A 22733-nucleotide genomic window follows, 5' to 3' on the forward strand; every position below is an offset into this window, starting at 1 on the left:
CTAAGCAGAAGAAGTGTACAAGTCTTTGGGCACACCGGGAAATAAGAGCTATCTGAAAAGACAGGAAAGGACTTATCTATAGTCAATTGTAAATGACAGTATTAGAGGAGGCATTTAGTACAGATGAATACTTCTCATATATTGTGGTCTATTTTGTCTGAAGCCCCTCTTTTCTAGGCATAAGGATATGGGCAGTGGTAAATGATATTAACTAGAAAATCATGAAAGGAAGTAAATTTGTTCAAAATACAGCACTTTAATAACCTCCAGGAGAGCAAAGGTGTTTGCTTTCTTGCTATTATCCTGAAGTATCTGTCCCTCACATTTTCCCCCAACACAAATATGACACATTGCTCCCATTCTCTCCATTCTCAGCTGGCAAAATCATATAATTTCTTTTACCTGAAAAACAGAGTAACCTGAAATTTCATCTCCAGTAGTCATGTCAGATGTCACTTTTTTTTTTAAATACTGTGTCAACTGCAGCTCAACCTTAAGCTATTAAGTATATAAACAAATTAATATAATACGGGTAGATAAGAGTCTTTTTCATGTGCTATGGGGACAATGATAAAGGAGAATTTAATTCTACCTTGTGCTGGGAGATGTGTGGGAGAAAGCTGGATAGAAATTTCTCAATAATTAATGTTTATTGAGTGCTTACATTGTGCAAAGGGCTTTACACAAATTATGTCTTTAATTTTCACAAAAACAAAGGGAGATAGTACAATTATCATCTCTATTTTATAAACAAGAAAACTGAGTCTTGGGGAGTTTAATATGCTCAAAATAATTTTGCTACCAAGAGATGGAGACAAACTTCAAAGCCAGCCAGTCATTTCAAATTACATGCTAGTAACATCATGCTAAAAGCCTCTTCAGAAATGGAATATTTGCCAGAACAAGGGAATAAATGGACAGAACATTTCCCTAGGAAAAAATCTCAGACACTAACAAAAGTCTATGATTATAAAATATATAACTCATTTATAAAAAACAGTAGTAACTAACCCTTACACATTGCCTACTATGGATCAGGCACTGTTAAAATTGCTTTTGTATATTAACTCAGCTATCATTAAATTAACATCATCAGAAAATACCATTTTTCTCATCCCTACTTTACAGAGAACTGAAGCACAGAGAATTTAATTAACTTGCTCAAGATCACACAGCTAGCAGAGTGGGGCTAGACTGTGAAGTCAGGCTGTCCAGCCCTGGCTTCTGTGTTCTGTTACATCACTCCACACAATGAATTGCCTACTGTGGTAAGACTGCAATGTGGCACCAGGAGAAGGCCGCAGAGAATGCTGTAAAGCTACCAGGGTCTGGGTATAAGGCACTATACCAGGCACTTTGGACTTTCATCAACAAGCCCTGATTTTCAACAAGAGTGGAGTCAGTATGATAATAATGATAAGATGTGCTGTGCATTAAAAATATAGTCAGTGTTGCTTTATTTTTATATTTGAGAAACACACTTTTTGTTTTTGCAATGCACAGCACCTGAAGTAAAAGTTGACCACATTATAATGACTGATCTAAATGTTCAGTCTAATGAATTAAATTTTCTTCTTATGAGCAGTTCTCAAGTATCTAGGGATTATGTCCTGTTGAAGGTGATATCAGAATAGAGAATCTAAGAATTGCGTGTTTAGCAAAAAAGAATATGGATTAAAATATGCTGAGAAATTGTACATTAGGCAAGAGTTACTCAGTGATTTTTTTAAAGGTATATAGGGTTGTTGTAAGATAAAATCATTTAACACCTATAAAATATATAGAAGAGGGTCTCATTTATATGATATTTTTATGAGTGTTAAATATTATATATCAAAAGATATAATATAATAATTAAAAGAACAAATTCTGGAACCTCAATAACCAGGATAAATGTCCAAGTTTTTCACTTGAGCAAATTATGTAAATTCTGTGCCTCAGCTTTTATCATCAGTAAAATGGGGGTAATAATTTTAACCCACTTCACCTCACATTGTTTTGAGATTAACTTAGTTAAGCATACGTATGTAAGCATTGTGTATATGTGTATGTATACCATATATATATATATGTTAGAAAGGTTCAAGAAATAAATGAAACATGATTAACTTCAGGTATTATCTGTGTTTTAAAGAGTTAAACTAATTCACTATCCAAAATACTATGACCTGTATTTAAATGCAATTAAAATAATGTAAACTATGGACTTTGGATGATAGTGATGTGTAAATGCAGAATTATCAAACATAACAAATGTACCATCCTGGTGGGACTTGTTGGTAATGGAGGAGGTTATGCATATGTGGGGACAGAGGGTATATGGAAGTTTTCTGTAACTTTTGCTGCAAACCCAAAAATGATCTAAAAAATGAAGTCTATTTTTAAAAAAGTGTTGCAAAACCTCTCTATACTATATACTAACTGAAAGATCTATGGACAGTTAGAAACTAAAAAGGTTATATAAACATCAGTTCATAAACATATAAACAATTATCTGTTCATAAACATAATTAATGTATAATTGTAAAAAAGGAATGGATAGATATAAAACATAAACTTGATCCCAAAACCTACATCTGCCCCTTTAATACAGCTACCATCTTTCTGTATAACTAATCTCAAGCAGAATACCCAGAATTTTGAGCTTCAGTTTTCATTTCTATAAATTGGGCATAATAGTCTTTAGTATAAAACTTTTGGAGTGTTGTAAAAATATATAAATTTAAGGCATTAGTAAAAAACTTTGCACATATTAAGTGTGCAGTAAATGCTGGATTTCATTCTCCTTAAGGACAATACCAGTGCATTCATACACCATACAGGCTAAATCTTAACATAAGTACAAGGAGCATTATTTTAAAATAGTTGCGAGTTCAATTTCATTCAACAAATACTTTTGAGACTCTACTATAAAGTAAGCCCTGTGATTGAATCTTTCCATCATAAATATTTCAACATTACAGCAATGGAAATACAAATACCACAATCATACATTTAATAATTATATGAAGAAATTCAGACCTTCTTTAAAAAAATGGCCATTAAAATAATGAATTCTAAAAGTGCATTATTTAAATAGAGGAGTTTCAGGACTCACATTCTTTTGATATCTATTTTTAATAAATAGCATTTTAAATTAGTTTCATCATTCTTTTACATAATGCTTTATTACAAGGCCCAAAGCATTTCCTTATTGATTCTTTTTCAACCTTTGGTGTAAATGAAGCAGAAATTAACATAGCTAGTTTTGTCCTACAATAACTTCTTCAACCTTACTCTGTTGTGCTATGCCAAAACTTTTTTTTTTTTTTAATATCAGCAGCATCCATTGATTGGTGCCTGAAACATGGATCTAGAAATAGTGTTAATTATCTGCAGCTGCACAGGCAGCAAAGGGAGCATAAAACACTAGGCTTCTTGCTCACAATGTACAAAAACAATGAAACAAAAACCCTCAGCTGTAAGCATCTCTAGAGCTCTTCCCCACGATAACAATATAAAGTAGGTCATTTTCAAAGCCTGGCAAGCCCATCATATATTTTGCATTAAACATCTAAATTTTAGAAAACATGATACAGTTTAAGTTTTTCTCATTGCTCATAAAACTATATTGTCTTAATTGGTGATGATAATGCTAACGGAAAACTAGCACAACCACACAGGTACCACGCTTGCTCAAGGCCAATTCTTCACAGAAAAAGTCATTAGGAGACAAACAGCCAAACGTGTGATTTTGAACATGTCATTCAGAGAGTTTACATCCGTCTCCATTTTGGCAATAGTGTTCAAAGCTAGTGTAAAACACATCACAAGCCTCCCGATCAGTCTGTTCCTCTGATTTCAAAGACAGGTATTGCTAATTAAAACACTAGCAGTTGTTTCAATCATTTACAAATCTAAGGCGAGGGTCTACTAGTTTCCTAAAACCAATTGTTAAGAACTCATCTCTCCCTCATATCTGTATATTCTCCTCTCTTTTTTTTTGCTGGCAATTATTCGTTTATTCATTTAATCAATACATTTATTTTTATTGAGGTAAAATTGGTAGATAACATTATATAATTTCCAGGTATAAAAATTATACTTCGATATCTGTATGCACTATAAAGTGAACACTCCCAAAAGTCTAGTTACCACCCATCACCAATACACCCCCTTTACCCATTAGGTAATCATCAGTCTGTTCTCTGCATCTATGAGTTTGTTTTTGTGTTATTTTGTTTATTCATTTGTTTCATTTTTTTAGATTCCGTATATGAGTAACTCATACAATATTTGTCTTTCACCATCTGATTTATTTCACTTAGCATAATACCCTTAGGTTCCACCCAGGCTATTGCAAATGGCAAGATTTTATTCATCTTTATGGCTGAATAGTATTCCTGTGTGTGTGTGTGTGTGTGTGTGTGTGTGTGTGTGCCACATCCTCTTTATCCATTTATCCATCAGAGGATACTTAGATTGTTTCCATATCTAGGCTATTGTAATAATGTTGCAGTGAAAATGGACATCCAACCATCTTTCCAAATTAGTGCTCTTCAGATAAATTCCCAAAAGTGGGATGGATTGATCATATAGTAGATCTATTCTTAAATATTTGAAGAATTTCCATATATTCTTAATTATTTGAAGATTTTCCATACTGTTTTCTTAGAGGCTGCAACATTTACATTCCCACCATCAATGTATAAGGGTTCTCTTTTCTCCATATTCTCTCCAACACCTGTTATTTCTTGTGTTTTTGAGAATAGTCCTTCTGACAGGTATGAAGTGATATTGCGATTTTAACTTGCATTTCCCTAATAATTAGTGATTATGAAAATTTCATCATGTGTCTATTGGCCATCTGTATGTCTTCTTCGGAAAAATGTCTATTCAGTTCCTCTGCCCACTTTTAAGTTTTTTTTTGTTGTTTACTTATATGAGTCTTTTATATATTTTGCACATTAATCCCTTATTGGATAAATGACTTGCAAATGTCTTCTTCCATTCAGTAGATTGCCTTTTCATTTTGATGATGATTTCCTTTGCTGTGCAGAAGCTTTTTAGTTTGATGTAGTCCCATTTCTTTATTTTTTCTTTTGTTTCCCCTGCCCTTGGAGTCAGATCCACAAACTGATAAGATCAATGTCAAGGACCTTCTTACCATGTTTTCTTCTGGGAATTTTATGATATCATTCTTACATTCAAGTCGTCATCTATTTTGAGTTGATTTTTGTTTATGGTATAAGACAGTCATCTAGTTTCATTCTTTTGAATGTGGCTGTCCAGTTTTCTCAGCACCGTTTATCAAAGACACTATCCTTTCTTTGTTTTAGGTTCTTGACTCCTTCATTGTAAATTAATTGTTCATACATGTGTGAGTTTATTTCTGGGCTCCCAATTCTGTTCCATTGATTTGTGAGTCCATATAATACTGTTTTGATTACTATAGCTTTGTAGTATTTTTGAAATCAGGGAGCATAATGCCTCCAGTTTTGTTCTTCTTTCTCAAGATTGTTTTGGTGGTGCCATGTAAATTTTAGAATTATTTTTTATATTTCTGTGTCATTTTCATAAGGATTTCATTGAATCTGTAGATTGCTTCATGTAATATGAGCTATTTAACAAATGTAATTCTTCAAGTCAATGAGCACAAGACATCTTCCTTTTTTTTTTTTTTGTATCTTTGTCACTTTCTTTCATCAGCGTCTTACAGTTTTCGGAGTAGAGGTCTTTCACCTCCTTGATTTAATTCATACCTAGGTATTTTATTCTTTTCAATGCAATTTTAAATGGGACTGTTTTCTTAATTTCTCTTTCTGATTGTTATAATGTATAGAAATGCAACAAATTTCTGTATATTGATTTTGTATCCTGCAACTTTACTGAATTTGTTTATTAGCTTTACAGATTTTCTTGGTAAAAACTTCAGAGTTTTATGTATATAGTATTATATATCATTTGCAGATAGTGATGGTTTTATTTATTTCCTTCTAATTTGGATGGTTTTTACTTCTTTTCTTACCTTATTGCTATGACTAGGACTTCCAGTACTATGTTGAATGAAAGTAGTTGAATGAATGAGAAACCTTGTCTTATTACTGATCTTAGGGAAAGACTTTCAGTTTTTCACCATTGTAACTCACCATGTAAGTTTGGGTTTGTCATATATAGCCTTTATTAAGTTTAGGTACATTTCCTCTATATATCCATTCTATTGAAAGTTTTTATAATAAATGAATGTTGATTGTTGCTGATTTTTTTTCTGCATTTCATCAGATGATCAGATGATTTTTATCCTCCTTTTTGTTAATGTGGTGTATTATGTTGATTAATTTGTGGATGTTGAACCATCCTTGCAACCCAGGAATAAATCCCACTTGATTGTGGGGAATTAAGGTATTGTTGAATTTGGTTTGCTAATATTTTGTTGAGGATTTTTGCATCTATGTTCATGACAGAAATTAGCTTTCGTGTGTGTGTGTGTGTGTGTGTGTCTGTGTGTGTGTATGCACTGTCCTCTGATTTTGAAATTAGGGTAAGGCTAGTCTCCTAAAATGAGTTTGGGAGTATTCTTCCTTTTCAATTGTTTGGAAGAGTTTGAGAAGAAAAGGTATTAAATTTATGAATGTTTGACAGAATTCACTAGTGAAACCATTTGGTCCTGGACTTTCTTTTCTTGGGAGATCTTTTATTACTAATTCAATATCACTAGAATTTAGTTTGTTCAGATTTCCTATTTCTTCATAAATCAGTCGTGGAGGATAGTGTGTTTTTAGAAATTTGCCTATTTCATCTAGGTTGTCCAATTTGTTGATACAGATGTGTAATATTTTTTATGATCCTTTGTATTCCTATAGTATCAACTGTAACTTATTCTTTTACTTCTGATTTGATTTGAACCATCTGTCTTTTTTTTTTCTCGGTTAGTCTAGTTAATGTTTTATCAATTTTGTTTATCTTTTCAAAGAGTCAGTTCTTAGTTTACCGATCTTCACTATTGTCTTTTTACTCTCTATTTTACTTATTTCTACCCTGAACCTTATTATTTCATCCCTTTTATTAACTTTGGGCTTCACTTGCTCTTTTTCTAGTTCCTTTGAGTGTAAAGTTAGGTCTTTTTACTTGAGATTTTTTCTTTTTCTTTCTTTCTTTTTTTTTTTTTTTTTTTTGAAGTAAGCCTTTATTGCTATGAACTTCCCTTTTAGAACTACATTTGCTGCATCCCATAGATTCTGGTATGTCTTATTTTTGTTTCATTTGTCTCTAGGTTTTTTTTTTTTTCTCCTTCAATTTATTCAATGACCCATTGGTTGTTCAACAGCACATTATTTAATCTCCACATTTTTATGTTTTTTTTTCCAGTTTTCAATTTGTAATTGATTTTAGGTTTCACACCACTGTAATTGGAAAAGATACTTGATATCATTTCAACCTTCCTGAATTTATTGAGAATTATTTTGTGTTCCAACATACGATCTATCCTGGAGAATATTTCATGTACATTTGAGAACAGTGTATATTCTGCTGCTTTTGGATGGGATGTTCTGTATATATTAAGTCCATCTGGTCTAATGTGTCATTTAGGTCTGATGTTTCCTTACTGATATTTTGTCTGAATAATATATACAATGAAGTAATTCTGATGTTAACATCTCCTACTGTTATTGTGTTGCCATCAATTTCCCCCTTTAGGTACATTAATATTTGCTTTATATATTTAGGAGTTCCTATGTTAAGTGCATAGATATTTAAAATTGTTATATCTTTTTGTTGGATTGTCTTCTTTATCATCATGTACTGCCCTTTTCATTATTACAGTCTTTATTTCAGTCTATTTTCTCTGATATGAGTATAACTACATCAACTTTCCGTTTCCTTTTGCATGCAATATCTTTTTCCATCCCTCCTCTTTCAGTCTGTGTGTGACCCTACTTCTAAAGTGAGTCTTGGAGCACCTGGCTCAGTTGGAAGAGCATGTGACTCTTGATCTTGGGATCATGAGTTTGAGCCCCACATTGGGTATTGAGATTAAATAACTAAATAAACAAGTAAATAAATAAATAAACTTAAAAAAATTGAGTGAGTCTCTTGTAGACAGCATAATAGATGGATTATGTGTTTTATCCATTCAGCCACTCTATGTCTTTGGAGAGTTTAGTCCATTTAGATTTATAACAATTATTGATAGGTATGCACTTATTGCCGTTTTGCTAATTGTTTTCTAGCTTCTGTTTCTTTTTCTCTTGTCTCTTCCTTTGTGGTTTGGTGATTATGTTCAGATTCCCCTATCATTTTATTTTGTATTTTGCTGTAAGTTTTTGCTTTGTGGTTATTATGAGTTTCACATATAACATCCTATGTATGTAACAGGTGGTTAAATTGATCTGTTTTTATAGATTTTATCTATTTATTTATTTGAGAGAGAGAGAGAGCGAGAGCAAGAGAAAGCAAGAGGGAGAAGCAGATTCCCTACTGAGCAGACAGCCCACTGTGGGGCTTGATCCCAGGACTCCAAGATCATGACCTGAGCCAAAGTCAGATGTCCAACAAACTGAGCCACCCAGGTGCCCCTAAGTTGATCTTTTTATATTATACGTCCCTTAACTAATTAATGTAGTTTTAGTCAATTTTACTACTTTTGTCTTTAACTTTCATACTTGTCTTATAATTGATTGATTCACTGTCATTGCTATTTATTTACCTTTTCCAGTGAGATACTTAACTTTCATATGTTTTCTTGTGATTGACTAGGGCCATTTCTTTTCTGCTCACAGAAGTCCCTTTAACATTTCTTATAAGGCTGATTTAGTTGTGATGAACTTCTTCACTTTTTGCTCATCTGGAAACTCTCACTCTCCCCTTCTATTATGAATGATAACCTTACAGGGTAAAGAATTCTTGGCTGAAAGGTTTTTTGTTGTTGTTGTTCCTTTTTTTTTTTTTTTCCTTCTCAGTACTTTGAATATATCACGCCACTCCCTCTGGCAAGCAAAGTTTGTGTTGAAAATTTTCTGATAGTGTTATAGGTTTCCCTTTTATGTAACAAGTTGTTTTTCTCTTGCTCTTTTAAGATTTTTTTTTCTTTAACTTTTACATTTTAACTATAATGTGTCTTAGTGTGGATCTCTTTGTGTTCATCTTGTTTATAACTCTCTGGGTTTCTTGGACCTGTATGTCTGTTTTCTTTCCTGGATTAGGGAAGTTTTCTGCCATCGTTTCTTCAAATAATTTTTCTAGACTTTTCTCTTTCTTCTCTTTTTTATACCCCTATAATGCAAATGTTATCTTGCTTAATTCTTTCTCAAAGGTCTTTTAAAATAGCTTCACTTTTTTTTAATTCTTTTTTTCTTTTGCTGCTCTCTCTGGGTGAGTGCTATTGATTTGTTTTCCAGCTCATTGATCTATCCTTCAGATTCATCCATTCTCAAGGGTTGAGCCCCTCAAGGGTAATTTTTTAGTTTAGTTATTGTATTCTTCAGCTTTATAATTTTTTTTATTTGGCACTTTCCTATATTTTCTCTCTCTTTGTTGAAGTTCTCACTGTGTTCATCATTTTTCTCCTGAATTCAGGGAGCATCTTTATGACATTACTTCAAACTCTTTATCAGGTAAATTCTTATTTCTGTTTCATTAAGGTCTTTTGCTGGGGTTTTGTCTTGTCTGCCTGTTTGGAAAAGTCTTCTCTTTACTCATTTTTGCCTGACTTTCTGTGTTTGTTTCTATGTATTGGACGAATCAGCTACCTCTTCTCATCTTAAAGGAGTGGCCTAATGTAGGAGATATCCTAATGTAGGAGATGATATAGGGCTCGGAAGTGCTATCCTCCCCGGCAGCCAGAAGCATCCCCTGTGTAAGCTGTGTGCATCCACCTGCTGTTGTGAGGCTGTAGCTACAGGATGGGAGTGGGCACGGATCTCACCTGGCCCACTTGTAGCATGTGGCTGTGTGGCACAGGGGTGGGCATGGCTCTCATTCAAGCCCATATGTGATGTGTGGCTGCTGCATAAGAGTTGGTGGGGCCCTCAGGAGGGCATACCCTCTGGCACTAACAGGTTGGAGGGAGAGTTCTAAGATGGTATCCACCAGTGCCTGCATTTGCAATGAGATTGCAAAAATGGCCACTGGACAATGCCTTTGTCCTCAGAGAGAGTCCCAACAAGTTATTGTCTTTCCAGCAGATGTTTTAAGTAATTACATCTCCTTCACATATGTTCTAGGTACTTTGCAAACTGTTGATTTGGTGATAGATCCCAGGGCAAGTGAGTCTGTGCACAAGCCCCCGAAGAGCATGTTCTTTATTCTTTACAGTTCTATGGCTTCCCTGGATTTAATTCTCATTGGTTTTCAAAGCAAGGCATTTGGGACACTTATCTGTCCTATGAAGGATCTAGGGGTTGGGATGCCTGACATAGAGCATAGATCCTTCACTTCTTAGGGAAAAGTTCCATATTTTTGAGATCCATCCTGATTATGCATTGCTGTTCCTGGTGTGTGTGTGTGTGTGTGTGTGTGTGTGTGTGTGTGTGTTTGTTTTTTCCTAATGTACCCTTTTCTCCTTTGTTGTAGAGGCTCTGTTCATTCAGTTTTTAGGTCTTTTTCAGAGGAAATTATTCCATATATAGTAGTAAATTTGTTGTGTCCATGAAAGGGGTAAGTTCAGGATTTTCCTACACTGCCATCTTGAACCCTTCTTTCTCAATAAATTTATTTAAAGATATTTGTTGATTGACTTCTATGTCTTTTCCAGTCTATCTTCAACCAATAAGCACAAGACACACAGAAAAAAAACTTCAGACTTAGATTATCTGGTTCAATTGATCAAACTACTCAATTTTCTTCTCTAAGCATTCAAAAATAAAAGCTACTTTAATACATTCTTCAAAAAATATATATACAGCCAGTAGGTCAAGTTGAGTATAAAGTAGTAATAGACACAGACACTGCCTTCATGAAACTTCCTGTCAGTTGAAGGAGATTTATGTTAGACAATTTATTACAAATGTAATGAGTATTTCAAAATGAGTTCAGGGTTCTAAGGTAATGGAAAAATTGATGTGTCATCCAGTTTGGGAGACGTGGGGGAATTAGGAAAACCTCTTTGAAAATAAGATTCTCCCTACAGAAGCAAAGAGAAAATTCCATTTTCTCTTTTATAAGATCAAGAAAAGAAAAAAAAAAATAATAAGCTGGTTCTTTAAACAAAAACAGTAGTAATTTCTAACCTAAACTATGTAAGTGGCTGGACTTGATTAATAAAACTGCTTTCCTTGTTTTCTGTACCCCATCCCCATATCACACCCACAATCCCCAGATTTAAGACCTGCTTTATTTACATTAGCCACTTTACTGATCAAACTGCTTGGCAAAACTCTCCTTCCCTGAGTGTTGTATAAACATTCACTATGTACTGACATCCTCAAAGCAAATAAAGCATATCAAATATTAATCTTAAAATCAATTCTTTGGAAACTAGTTATTTATTTATTGAATATAGTGTGTATTGAGTGCAAATTTTAAAATACTGTCTATCATAAATAGAACAGGGCTAAATACTATTTACATAAAACACTTGGAAATCCACCTACTTAAAACACAGTAGTCTCCCCCACTACCCCTGCCCACTACTATACCAAAATTCAGAAATGGCAATGGTTCTCTATTGAAGACACTTCACCTGTTTATATTAAGAAATAGTCTAGCTATTGGTTTCGAGTTCTTTTTATGTTAAGGAAGTTTCTTTTTGCCTGTAGTTATGTGGGTTTTTGGTTTTTTTTTTTAATAATTTAGAGAAGCAGTGAGACAGCACAGTTGTAAAAAGCATGGACTTTGGTGTCAGTATACATAGATCGGAATTAATGCTCTGAAAATTCCCAGCTCTGTGATCTTGAGTCAGTTACTTTAACCTCTCCTGGCTTCAGTGTTCAGCACTTGTGGAAAGGAAAGAGTCTCTGCCCCAGGCATGAGATTAACTGTGAGGTCTTCGGTTGTTCTTTGACTTGGTTCAGGGGGTCAGGGGTGAAATGGCCAATGAGGTGTTAAATGTGTGTAGATGAAAATCTTTCCCAGAGTCTCTGAAACTTTTGATAAAACAGTTTTGGCTTTTATATGAAATGAATTGACTAAGTCTCTGCAATTTAGGTGAGGGATTATACAGGAATTTATTTCAACACCACCCTCTTATTGATTCCTCAAGTAAAAATCAACTCTTCCTCATCCCCTCCATACATACATTTGCATTTTAATACTTAAATTTTTGATGATTGATTAATATGAGTCCAAGAAATTCAGAAGCTTTTTGAAATCCTAAGGAAATAAATAGAAAAATAAAATTCTGGCCCAAAGATTTGGTATCCCTTGATAAATTAACATAGAGGACATGATTGAATGGGGAATTTATTGCTGATCATTCTGCTCTCCCATTCTGTGTCCCGCACAGTATATTGACTTTATAACAGCGCTATTTCCTAGAAGTCTTTTACACTTCACATTCCCAAACTGTTGCCCTCATTCTTCCTCTCTCTCTCTTACTTCTGCAAGTATACTATTGGTATGCCATGATCCTTTTGTCCCAAGTGAACTCATTCCTAAACTCTTTATCTTGGTTGCATTATCTTGCCTTAGCACTTGAAATCTGCCACTGTAGATGTGGTGCTATGATGGAATAAACTCTTCCTCTACTCCATTCAGGACGTTTTAAAGGGCTTTATGTATATGTGCTCTTATATCAATAAGAAAAGTCAACAAAATTTAAATTTTGCCATTTTCTAGAAATGTTACTTACATTTTATTTTCTAATGTTTTTAACCTCTGTTGGTGTGTTTGAATAATAGACTTTAGAGTAAGTACACGGAAGTCAAAATGCAATTAATCTCTGAACATACCCAAATAGTGAAATTCCCTTGCTCATTTGATGTAAGAGCAATGCAGGTCCAATATCACAAAAAAAGAGTGTTCTCATAAAGAGAATTCTTTTAAAAGTAATAAAGGGAATGAATATACCTGCTTGCTTCAGTCAGTTACCCAGTGATTTCACTTTTGGTTGTGGCATGTTTCAGTCCTTAGGACTCAGCATGAAACTACACAGGCTATTTCTAAATTACTGATCCTTCTCGAAATAGAGCCTATCTGACAGAAGCAGTGATATCATTATAAAAATATATATATTTAAAACCCGTTCTTCTTTTGAAATTTTGTGTCATCTTCCAGACTACAAGGACTCCACCAGTAGGAGTGCTCCTTAAAGGAAGGTGTCCTCAAGGGTTCTAGGTCCATGTTTCTATATTGTGACTTTTCATCTTTTTTTATGAACATCTCTCATTTTTTCCCCTTTAACTTTGTTTCCAATTCTTCCCTGAGGAAAATATGACATTTGAAAAGGCGTAAGCATAAATATTTAGAGGGTACCAAAATTGTATTTATTCCTTAAAATGGAAAATGTGTAAGTATGCCAATATAACACTTTAATCCAATCTTCACAAAATCCTCTTTATTTAATAATATATGCCTAAATTCTGTAATCCATAGTAATTCTGATTGATTACAATGTTTAACTCAAGTGAATCATAATTGTATTAACCAAGCTTCTAAAATTGTTTCAATAAAACTCTGGATAAAAGCTTAGCAGATATTGCCAAATATTTACACTCTGCAGTTATTCACAGTAAGGAGTACAATTCATTCAGTGGAATTTAATTTAATAATGTTTACCTGTGTGTAAGCCTCCGGTGACTAATGCAGACTGCAGTCTGAGGATCTTGAGCAATGCATACTTTATGGCGACTACATTTCATCTTTAGGCATGGATCTTTAGCTGGATCTAAAGCTAAAAAAAAAAATTGTTCAGAAAATATTAAGATATGTTTCTGCACAATGGGTATCTAATCTCATCAAACAATTTGATCAAGGAATTTACATAGCAGTTCACTTCTAATTTTCTTTTTTTTTTTTTTAAGATTTTATTTATTTATTCGACAGAGATAGAGACAGCCAGCGAGAGAGGGAACACAAGCAGGGGGAGTGGGAGAGGAAGAAGCAGGCTCATAGTGGAGGAGCCTGATGTGGGGCTCGATCCCAGAATGCCGGGATCACACCCTGAGCCAAAGGCAGACGCTTAACCGCTGTGCCACCCAGGCGCCCCCTCACTTCTAATTTTCTTGACATTCTTCCTCTTCTAAGAGATGCTTCTATTTCTACCTGCCTATATCAGAGTTCATTGATGGCTGCAGTTTAGTCTTATTTATTCTATTCAGAAGCTAAAATACACCCCTATGATCAAACAATGTGTAAACAAAACAGAAATTTTAAGACCAAAATTTTCTATAGTTGTTACTGTCGTCTAAGCAGTAAAGGTGCAGAAACAAAGTTGGGGTGTGTTACCGTAATACTTCTGTCAGTGGAGAATTATAATTTCTACTTCTGCTTTCCCTAGATAGATGCAGGTGGGTAGAGATAAAGGAGTAAACCCAAAAGATGTTAGTGGGCATTAATAAGTCTTTGGATATGCAAGAAAAGTCTACGGCTATACTAGGAACTGGCTGAATGCCCCATGGTAATAACTGAGATTTTCATTTTTAAATTGTGCCTGATGCTTGAACCACCATTTCTCTAGACGAAACCTCTCTCTTGTTGGGGATAATTTAAATAACAGTTTTAATAAGATACAACTTACATACGACTCATTCTTTTCATGTTTAAAATTCAGTAGTTTTCAGTGTATTCATAGCTGTGAAACTGTTATTATAATCAATTTTAGGACATTTTTCCACCTCAAAGAAATGATACCCTTTAGTTATCACCTTCCAACCCCCCACTCCCCCAGGTCCTTCAGAACCTCTAATAGGAGCACCCCGTAATATAATTTCTGTCTCTACAGATTTGCCCATTCCGAACATTTTATGGAAATGGCATTATACAATATGTGGTCTTCTGTGACTGGCTTCCTTCATTTGGGGCAATGTTTTCAAGGTCCAACCATGTCCCAGCATGCATCACTACTTCATTCCTTTATATTGCTAAAGATCATTCCATTGTATAGATATGCCATATTTTATTTACCCATTCACTAGTTGAGGGGCATTTTGGCTGTTTCTACCTTTTGTTTACTATGAATAATGCTGCTATTGGTAATCACTAATACCAATGTGATGTTTGATGATATTTTGTTGTGATTGTTGTGGGTGGAAAGCCAGGGAGGGAGTTGGCACAAATAAGAAAAAGGCACTGAGTGTCCACTTTGGATACATGTCACAATTGAGAGAAAAAAGAACCTATGCAAGATGGAAACTGAAAATAAAATTCTAATGCGTGTAGAAAAATGGAGCCAAGGTGACCTAAAAAAATGTGTATTTAGAATATGAGGAAGTATTTGGGAGAGCCCTGAGCTTTTCACTGAACATGAAATCTGGATTTGAGCCAATCTTTTTAAATCTTAAACCTAGAGTAAACTGGACCTAACATCTGGTGTACAAATCAAATAGAATTTTATGAATGTGTTAAGTCAATAACCTAACTAAAGTTAATGTTTTCATAAATAATAAATAAAACCAATTTCAATCTAATATAGATATAAGCTACATATATAGATATATATATTAAAAATCACATATTTTGGGGCGCCTGGGTGGCTCAGTTGGTTGAGCATCCAACTCTTGATTTCGGCTCAGGTCATGATCTTGGGGTCATGTGATTGAGCCCCATGTCAGGCTCCACACTCAATGGGAGTCTGCTTGAGATTCTCTCCACTTCCCTGACCCCTGTCCATGCTATCTCTCTCTCTCTCTCTCTAAAATAAATAAATAAATCTTGTAGAAAACCTATACATTTTCTTTCTTCAAAAATTTATATTTCTATGAAACTCTTATTTGAGATTTCAAATACTTATGAGATTTAAAATTAAAAATACTAACACATATAGTTGTAAACATGTTCACTAGTAGACATATTATATCAATATAAAATGGTCAAATGTATCTATTTGGAACAAAAATGTTTAAGTTTCCTCTAAGAAAAAAAATTTTGACAGTCAATGATTAGATCAATTATAGCTTCTCTTAATTTCTGAGTAATTTCAAATTTTAAGATAAGCAATAGTAGTTATTTTATTCTCTATGAAATCTTGAATATACTTTGTTCCCCATGCAAATGCAAGTTGCTAGAACATTCTCATTATCACAGTTTGAACTATCACTAACTAGAAAACTGTCCATTGAACTATTGTTCTTTAGACCTCTGTGACTTCTTGTTAGACAACATAAAAGAAAGACATACAATAACTTAGAAGGCATTAAATGTTCTGTGCTACTTCTAATCATTAGTCTATTTTGATTTTTTAAAAATTTTTATTTATTTATGTGAGAGAGAAAGAGAGACAGCATGAGCAGGAAGGGCAGAGGGAGAGGGAGAGGGAGAGGGAGAGGGAGAGGAAGACGGAGAGGGAGAGGGAGAGAGAGAGGGAGAGAGAGAGGGAGAGGGAGAGGGAGAGGGAGGGGGAGGGAATCTCAAGTAGACTCCATGCAGAGCATGGAGCCCTACGTAGGGCTCGATCTGAGGAACACCAAGAGCACGACCTGAGCTAAAACTAAGAGTTGGATGCTTATCCAACTGCGCCTCTCAGGTGTCCCCTATTTTGACTTTTAATTGTTAATGTCACTTTTAAATATTGATTACAATTAAACAATTCTGTCTAAAAATCAATGTAATTATACCTACCATTGTATCTTATATTGATACATCCTACACTCATTGTGAATATATTTAACCTAAGACATATTATGAAAAGGGAGTCTTTTTGTTTTGAAATAAAAATAGTATGGTACATGTGAAACTATCATGATTAATCTAATCTAGTTACACACCGACTCCAGAACATTAATAGTTACCTTTACTTATTTCTTCTAGTTTTATTTACCTTATACTGCTTATATTAGATAATTTCCCAAAGTTCCATTACACCTCTTACATTATCTGTACTTAATAAAAGTAGTGAGAACTCAAAAATTGGTGTATAATAAGAAGGAAATTATCAGAACAAATATAGCACATGAAAGTTAATTTATATAATTTTACATAAAATTCTACATAAATGAGAACATAAAAGAGTAGTAGTATTTGTCAAGAGATGGAAAATATAATAGAAAGTGAACATGAATCAGATACATAGGATCTGCAATAAGGAAAAGATCACTTTCTGTGCATGTGATTTTAACCATCTGTATTTTTGAGTAGAACTTACATTGTTGGCAGCTTAAAAATTATAAAACATCACACACTGTAAATACAGATGCTTGAGATTTTATTCTTGAAATCACAACAATAACACAACCATCTTTCCCTTGGCTGAAGCCCATGGATTAGAATCAATCCTGTATTTTAAAAAAGCCTGGCATAAATTCATCACCTCCCTCTGTTGCTATCTTCTTCTTTCTATCTTTTTCAAATTAACATCTCCTATTCTATTCTGTATTATTGTATTAATGTATTTCAGTTTTTCTCACATCCAGTACAACGATCTCTAGAAAGACTTCAGCTAGCACACTTGAATTCATTTGGCCATGTCTTTTTCGTCTTAATTTTTTGTAATGTTTTTGCTTGATGTGAACTAACCTGGGGACTTAACCAACACTGCTTTTTGTTTTGCTTTGTTTAAAAAAAAAAAAAAAAAAGGCAGCCTGAATTCCAAACAATTGCCTTATACTTTTACTTGTGATGTTGTTGCATTTCATTTGCGATATAGGATTTCCCTCACTTTCACCAGAATATTTGTTTTTTAGTCCAGAATCCCCCACTCACTGCTAGACCAGGGAAAGCTAGGACATATCCAGCCTGACCCAGCTGCTAATGGTGGAAGTACCTGAGCCAGCAAGGTTAGGTGAGAGCAGGAAACAAATGCGAGTGTGGACGGGTATGTCCGTTAAAAAAGATCTAATTCTTGAAGAGGAGTCCTTACATCAGGGTAACTGAAAAATAAGGACACGCAATGCAGGTGCCAGGTCAAGAAAACACACATGGACAATGACTGAAAGGCACTGAATTCTCAATGCAGCAGAGAAATCATTAGTATTCATATTTCATGCAGGTGGTCTTAAAAGAAGGAAAAGCAAAAAGTGGTGCCATTAAGGTGCAAAAATAGCTATTATTGTTAGTATCCAGAACTAAAATAAACTTTAAAAAGGGAAGATCAGAACTCCTAATCTGCACAAACTCGCTTCTGGAATTTAACAGTGTTTATCCACAAAAAAAGCCAGATTTTTAGAAGATTAAATCCCACCGATTCTAGGCTAAAGCACTCTTAAATAATTCTGCATTTCATTCTTAGTGAGGCTAATGATGAACCATTTACCTTACTTAAGCCAATGCCAGAGAAAATATTTCTTAGAAACTTGATAAATATATTAAAACTTAACATTCCCAATATTGACTCAGATTTTTCAAAGACAAATGTAGTAAAAATTAGTAATCTCTATGTATAGCCTGATAGGTTCATATATAAAAATCAAACTTTTGGACTAAATGATCTCCAAATTCACATTCTTCTTTCAAAATGTGTTATTGGATTTCAGCATACATTTTGGGCACCAGATATCCTACAAGAAATGAGCCCTGTCCTCGGCAGACTCAACATTCTAATTGGAAAAGAGATCTATAGAAAAACAGCTAGAATACGTTGTTAAGTGGAAATTATACGCATACACATTTACTGTGTATATATATTTAGCTATGTGAAAGTACATTCACACACAGTTGAAGGAGCCATATAGTGGTGAATGGGGGATAATTAGAATGAATGCAAACTTACGTAGGTTTTGAAACATGTACAACAAGCAAAAGGAAAGAAAACTCCATATAAGGAGAAAGTATGAAATGCATAAAAGTATAAAAAGGATGCCCTATCCCTGGAATGACAGATAGTTCAGGATCGATGAAATATAAAATATGCATGCTGCCTGCAGGTATTATGAAAAAACTCTGGGGAGGCAGATGGAAGCTTATTACCTTTTAGAGATCTACCTTTTAGAAAGGCCATGTCATTGAATGATTTTAATTTAGGGAGTGACATAATTAGGTTTTATGGTAAAGAGATCACTCACAAAAATGTTGTTATACTTTGAATAAATATTTGATCAAGACAAGGAAACTAACGAATGTCCAGGAGAGAAAGGATAAGCATTCACTCTAAGGGAACGGAGTGTGAAGATGGGCATGGGAACAATGCTGCCTATGGAGGAGGAAAAAAAAAGGATTTGAGAGGGTCAAGCATTGGTCTGTTGGAATAGGTAGGCTGAGACAACCAAATCTGAATCAATTGAATAAACTCCAACTCCTCACTTCCACCATTTGTGGACTTTTTCTCATCTTAATATTGCTTTTGATTAGTATTTGCCCAGTTAACTTTTGTCTGAATTCCTTTGTTTTTAATTCTTATTTTTTATATTTCAAGAATGCTCTTAAGGACTCTTAGATGGATTTATAAGCCCAATCTAAGGTGACCCATCTCTTCTGTTTCAAAAGTGATTTTTTTATGTAATTGTACTCTTTCCCCTCCCTTTATTTTGTGCTTTTTTTTTTTAAAGATATTTTATTTATTTATTTGACAGAGAGAGTGAGAGCACAAGCAAGGGGAGCAGCAGAGGGAGTGGGAGAGAGAGAAGCAAGCTCCCTGTCGAGCAGGGAGCCCGATACAGGACTTGATCCCAGGACCCCAGGATCACAACCTGAGCCCAAGGCTGACGTACAACTGACTGAGCCATCCAGGCACCCAATTATGTTTTATTTAATACCTTTTTCCTTCTGTTAGTTTGGAAGTTATAAAATCTCTTTTAGTGATTTCCTTGAGATGTTTACACACACGGCTGGCATCACTGGATGAGAATAACCATATAAGTAGACCATCCTCCTTCTGAAGAGTATCAAAGTCTTAGAACATGTTAACACCAAATCTTTGCCATTCAACTTCCACACCATTTTCCATGAGTTACATGTCACTTTACCATCGAACCACTGCAAATAGTCATTATTTTTATTATTATTTTTATTGACATAGCTAATTTAGAATTATCAAATCTACCAACTTATTTGCCCATCATGGCTTCTTGCAATTCACACTTCCTTTTGGGTTCTCTTGTGTAATTTTATGTGTGGAGGCATATCGTTTCATATTCTTCCAGCATGTGCTATTTGTGCTATACCTTTTATATATTTTTCTGAATGTGTCTTTATTTTCCAATCATTTTTAATTTTAAAGATTGTATTTATTTATTTCAGAGGGAGAGAGAGAGAGAAAGAGAGAGAGAGAGCATAAGCGGGGGGAGGGGCAAGGAGACGAAGAAGCAGACGCCCCTGAGTCTGGAGCCAGACACTGGGCTCCATCCCAGGACTCTGGGATCATGACCTGAGCTGAAGGTCAGGACGTTTAACCGACTGAGCCACCCAGGTGCCCCTCTAATTATTTTTAAGGGATAATTTAACTGTGCCTGGAATTCTTATTTGATAATTACTTTTTTCGAGCCACAATAAAAAATATTATTTCATGTTATTTTGTCCTCTGTTGCCACTAATTAATAAGTCTATTTTCAGTCTGTAGTACTCTATAAGCAATCAACCTTTAATCCCTGGATTTATAATATTTTCTTATCATCACAACTTTGTGTTGTGAAATGCTTATCTCCAACTATTACAGCCAACACATAAGCAAATATGTTCTTCTCTTTGAATTTCAACTGGTAACATGAGTATACTTAAGTAATGAAAGAACGCTTTGGCCATTTGGAAAAAAATCAAGAAAACAAAAACTAAATTAAACATTTATCATGTGCCATTGAAGTCTGGGTTTCAATTCCGGAAAAATGTTGGAAAAATTACATGACTAAATAGCAAAATCAAAGTACGCATCAGCATTCACTTGGTGAAATGTCTCTTTAAGCCTAATTGTGTGTTTTCACATAAAATGAAGTGACCGGTAACTCAAACATGTTTGAAAAACCTTCACGATTCAACAATGAAGCACTGAATATGCTTTTGTGGTTGTTTTAACAACAGTTCATTTCACTAAAACTCTGTGCTGTAAAACTAGAGGAAGGAGTAGTTTTCTAGGGAATTTTTTTAAACTTGCCAGATGTTATAATGAAAGACTGTGCAAGTGAGCAGCATGGAAAATAGAGCTAATGCCTGATAGTTAATTAGACTTTTGACAGCCAATTTTGTGGTGCTAAATGTGATTAAATGTGGCTGCAAGTCTTTGGAGTGACTTTTCTTAGTTTTAAACCTTAATATTACTTTAGTTATATAAAATCCTTCCACTCTAACTCCGGTCTCCCCATTTGACAAACATTAAATGTGGAGGTCTACACCATTAGCAGATTTCGATGTGACTGCTGGATTAATTTATTTTGTCATAAATATATATCAAAATATCACAATGCTTATTTCAATAATACCCTATCTCATACAATTGTATGAAATGCAACTGACTACTACATTGATAACTCAAAATTAATAAAAACTCTAGATACTATTACAAGACAGAATTTCATCCAAAGTCATTCTACTCTTGTATTAAAGTATTGATGACAATTTAAAAATGTCATTCTTTTCTGTTCTTTATCATTATTTTACTTTGTCATCATATTATATTATCTCTGAAACTTCTTAAAATGATAAATGTGAATAGTGTTTCTTTTATAAGAGAGCTGTATTCCAGAATACTTGATTATGTATAAAAACCTATTATTTTTACTAGTTTCCATTTTCAAAATATTATTTGATATATAAAAATGATGATACTGAATTCCCATCATAAAGATTTAAATTTAGGATTTTCTTTCTAATATTTGAGATAAATATATCAATGATTCAGTTAACACTTACTAAAAGGGTGCCTAAAATAGACTCATAAAGAAATGTCCCTACTAATAGGGCAATGTCTTGGCTTATTGAAATAATGTTTATCTGTAGTTCCTTGATAATGTCCCCTAATGATTTTATATATTAATGTCTTCATCTAGAAATTAAAGAAATTGGGCTAATTCTAAAATACAAAATAACATATTCTATAATTGTGTGCTTTAACTTACCTGTGAGCTGTTATACAAAAAGAAGAAATATTTTTAAAAATTAGCACTGAGTTGAAAAAATGTTCATGTGACTCTGCATGAATGTGTGTTAAGTGCCTTAAATATTTCCAGACATAAAGAAAGCACCACATTTGGTGTTATCACTTGTATTTTTATTGATAGCTATTAAGGTCCCACAAAACCTCTTGTAATTTGCTATACAACCTTTCTAACCACCCTACGGGAGGATATCTGGACCATTTTAAGTGACACTCTGCTTTTCTCAGCTCTCTATTAGGGCACAGAATTACCTCTGTCCAATAAAAGCCACTGACTCTAAACTGGCTGTTTTCCTAAATAAAGTTTACTCTTCTATTTTTGCCTACTTAAAAGTAAAAATAATAATTTCTACATGAACTCCTTTTAAAGAACAATGAAGCTAATCCTTAAAAAACCAAAACGAGACTTCCAAACACAGATTTGTTTCCTCTGAAAGCTGTGTCAAGCACTGCTACCATTAGACAGCTTACACATTTGCATGCACACACACACAGAGATGCACATGTATAGACAAGGAATTGTATCAATGGCCACTTAATCTTGGGTGTGAATCAGGAGATAGTTCCCTGAAATCATCTATTCAATCTGATATAAAATTTAAAGTACAGTAAGTTACCACTTCACCACTAGAAGAAATGTTAA

General features: G+C 34.1%; 1 protein-coding gene across 2 annotated transcripts in view; it reads right to left on the reverse strand.

Moving 5' to 3' along the window:
- SPOCK3 (SPARC (osteonectin), cwcv and kazal like domains proteoglycan 3) overlaps positions 1-22733 on the reverse strand; it is a 447127-nt gene that overhangs the window by 240867 nt on the left and 183527 nt on the right. For both annotated transcript variants that reach the window (XM_057310163.1, XM_026485616.4), the window contains exon 4: positions 13693-13807. In XM_057310163.1, the coding sequence (XP_057166146.1) occupies positions 13693-13807 (115 nt within the window). The remainder of the gene's footprint in view (positions 1-13692; positions 13808-22733) is intronic.

Source organism: Ursus arctos, unplaced genomic scaffold, assembly GCF_023065955.2.
Source record: "Ursus arctos isolate Adak ecotype North America unplaced genomic scaffold, UrsArc2.0 scaffold_11, whole genome shotgun sequence".
Classification (NCBI taxonomy): Eukaryota; Metazoa; Chordata; class Mammalia; order Carnivora; family Ursidae; genus Ursus; species Ursus arctos.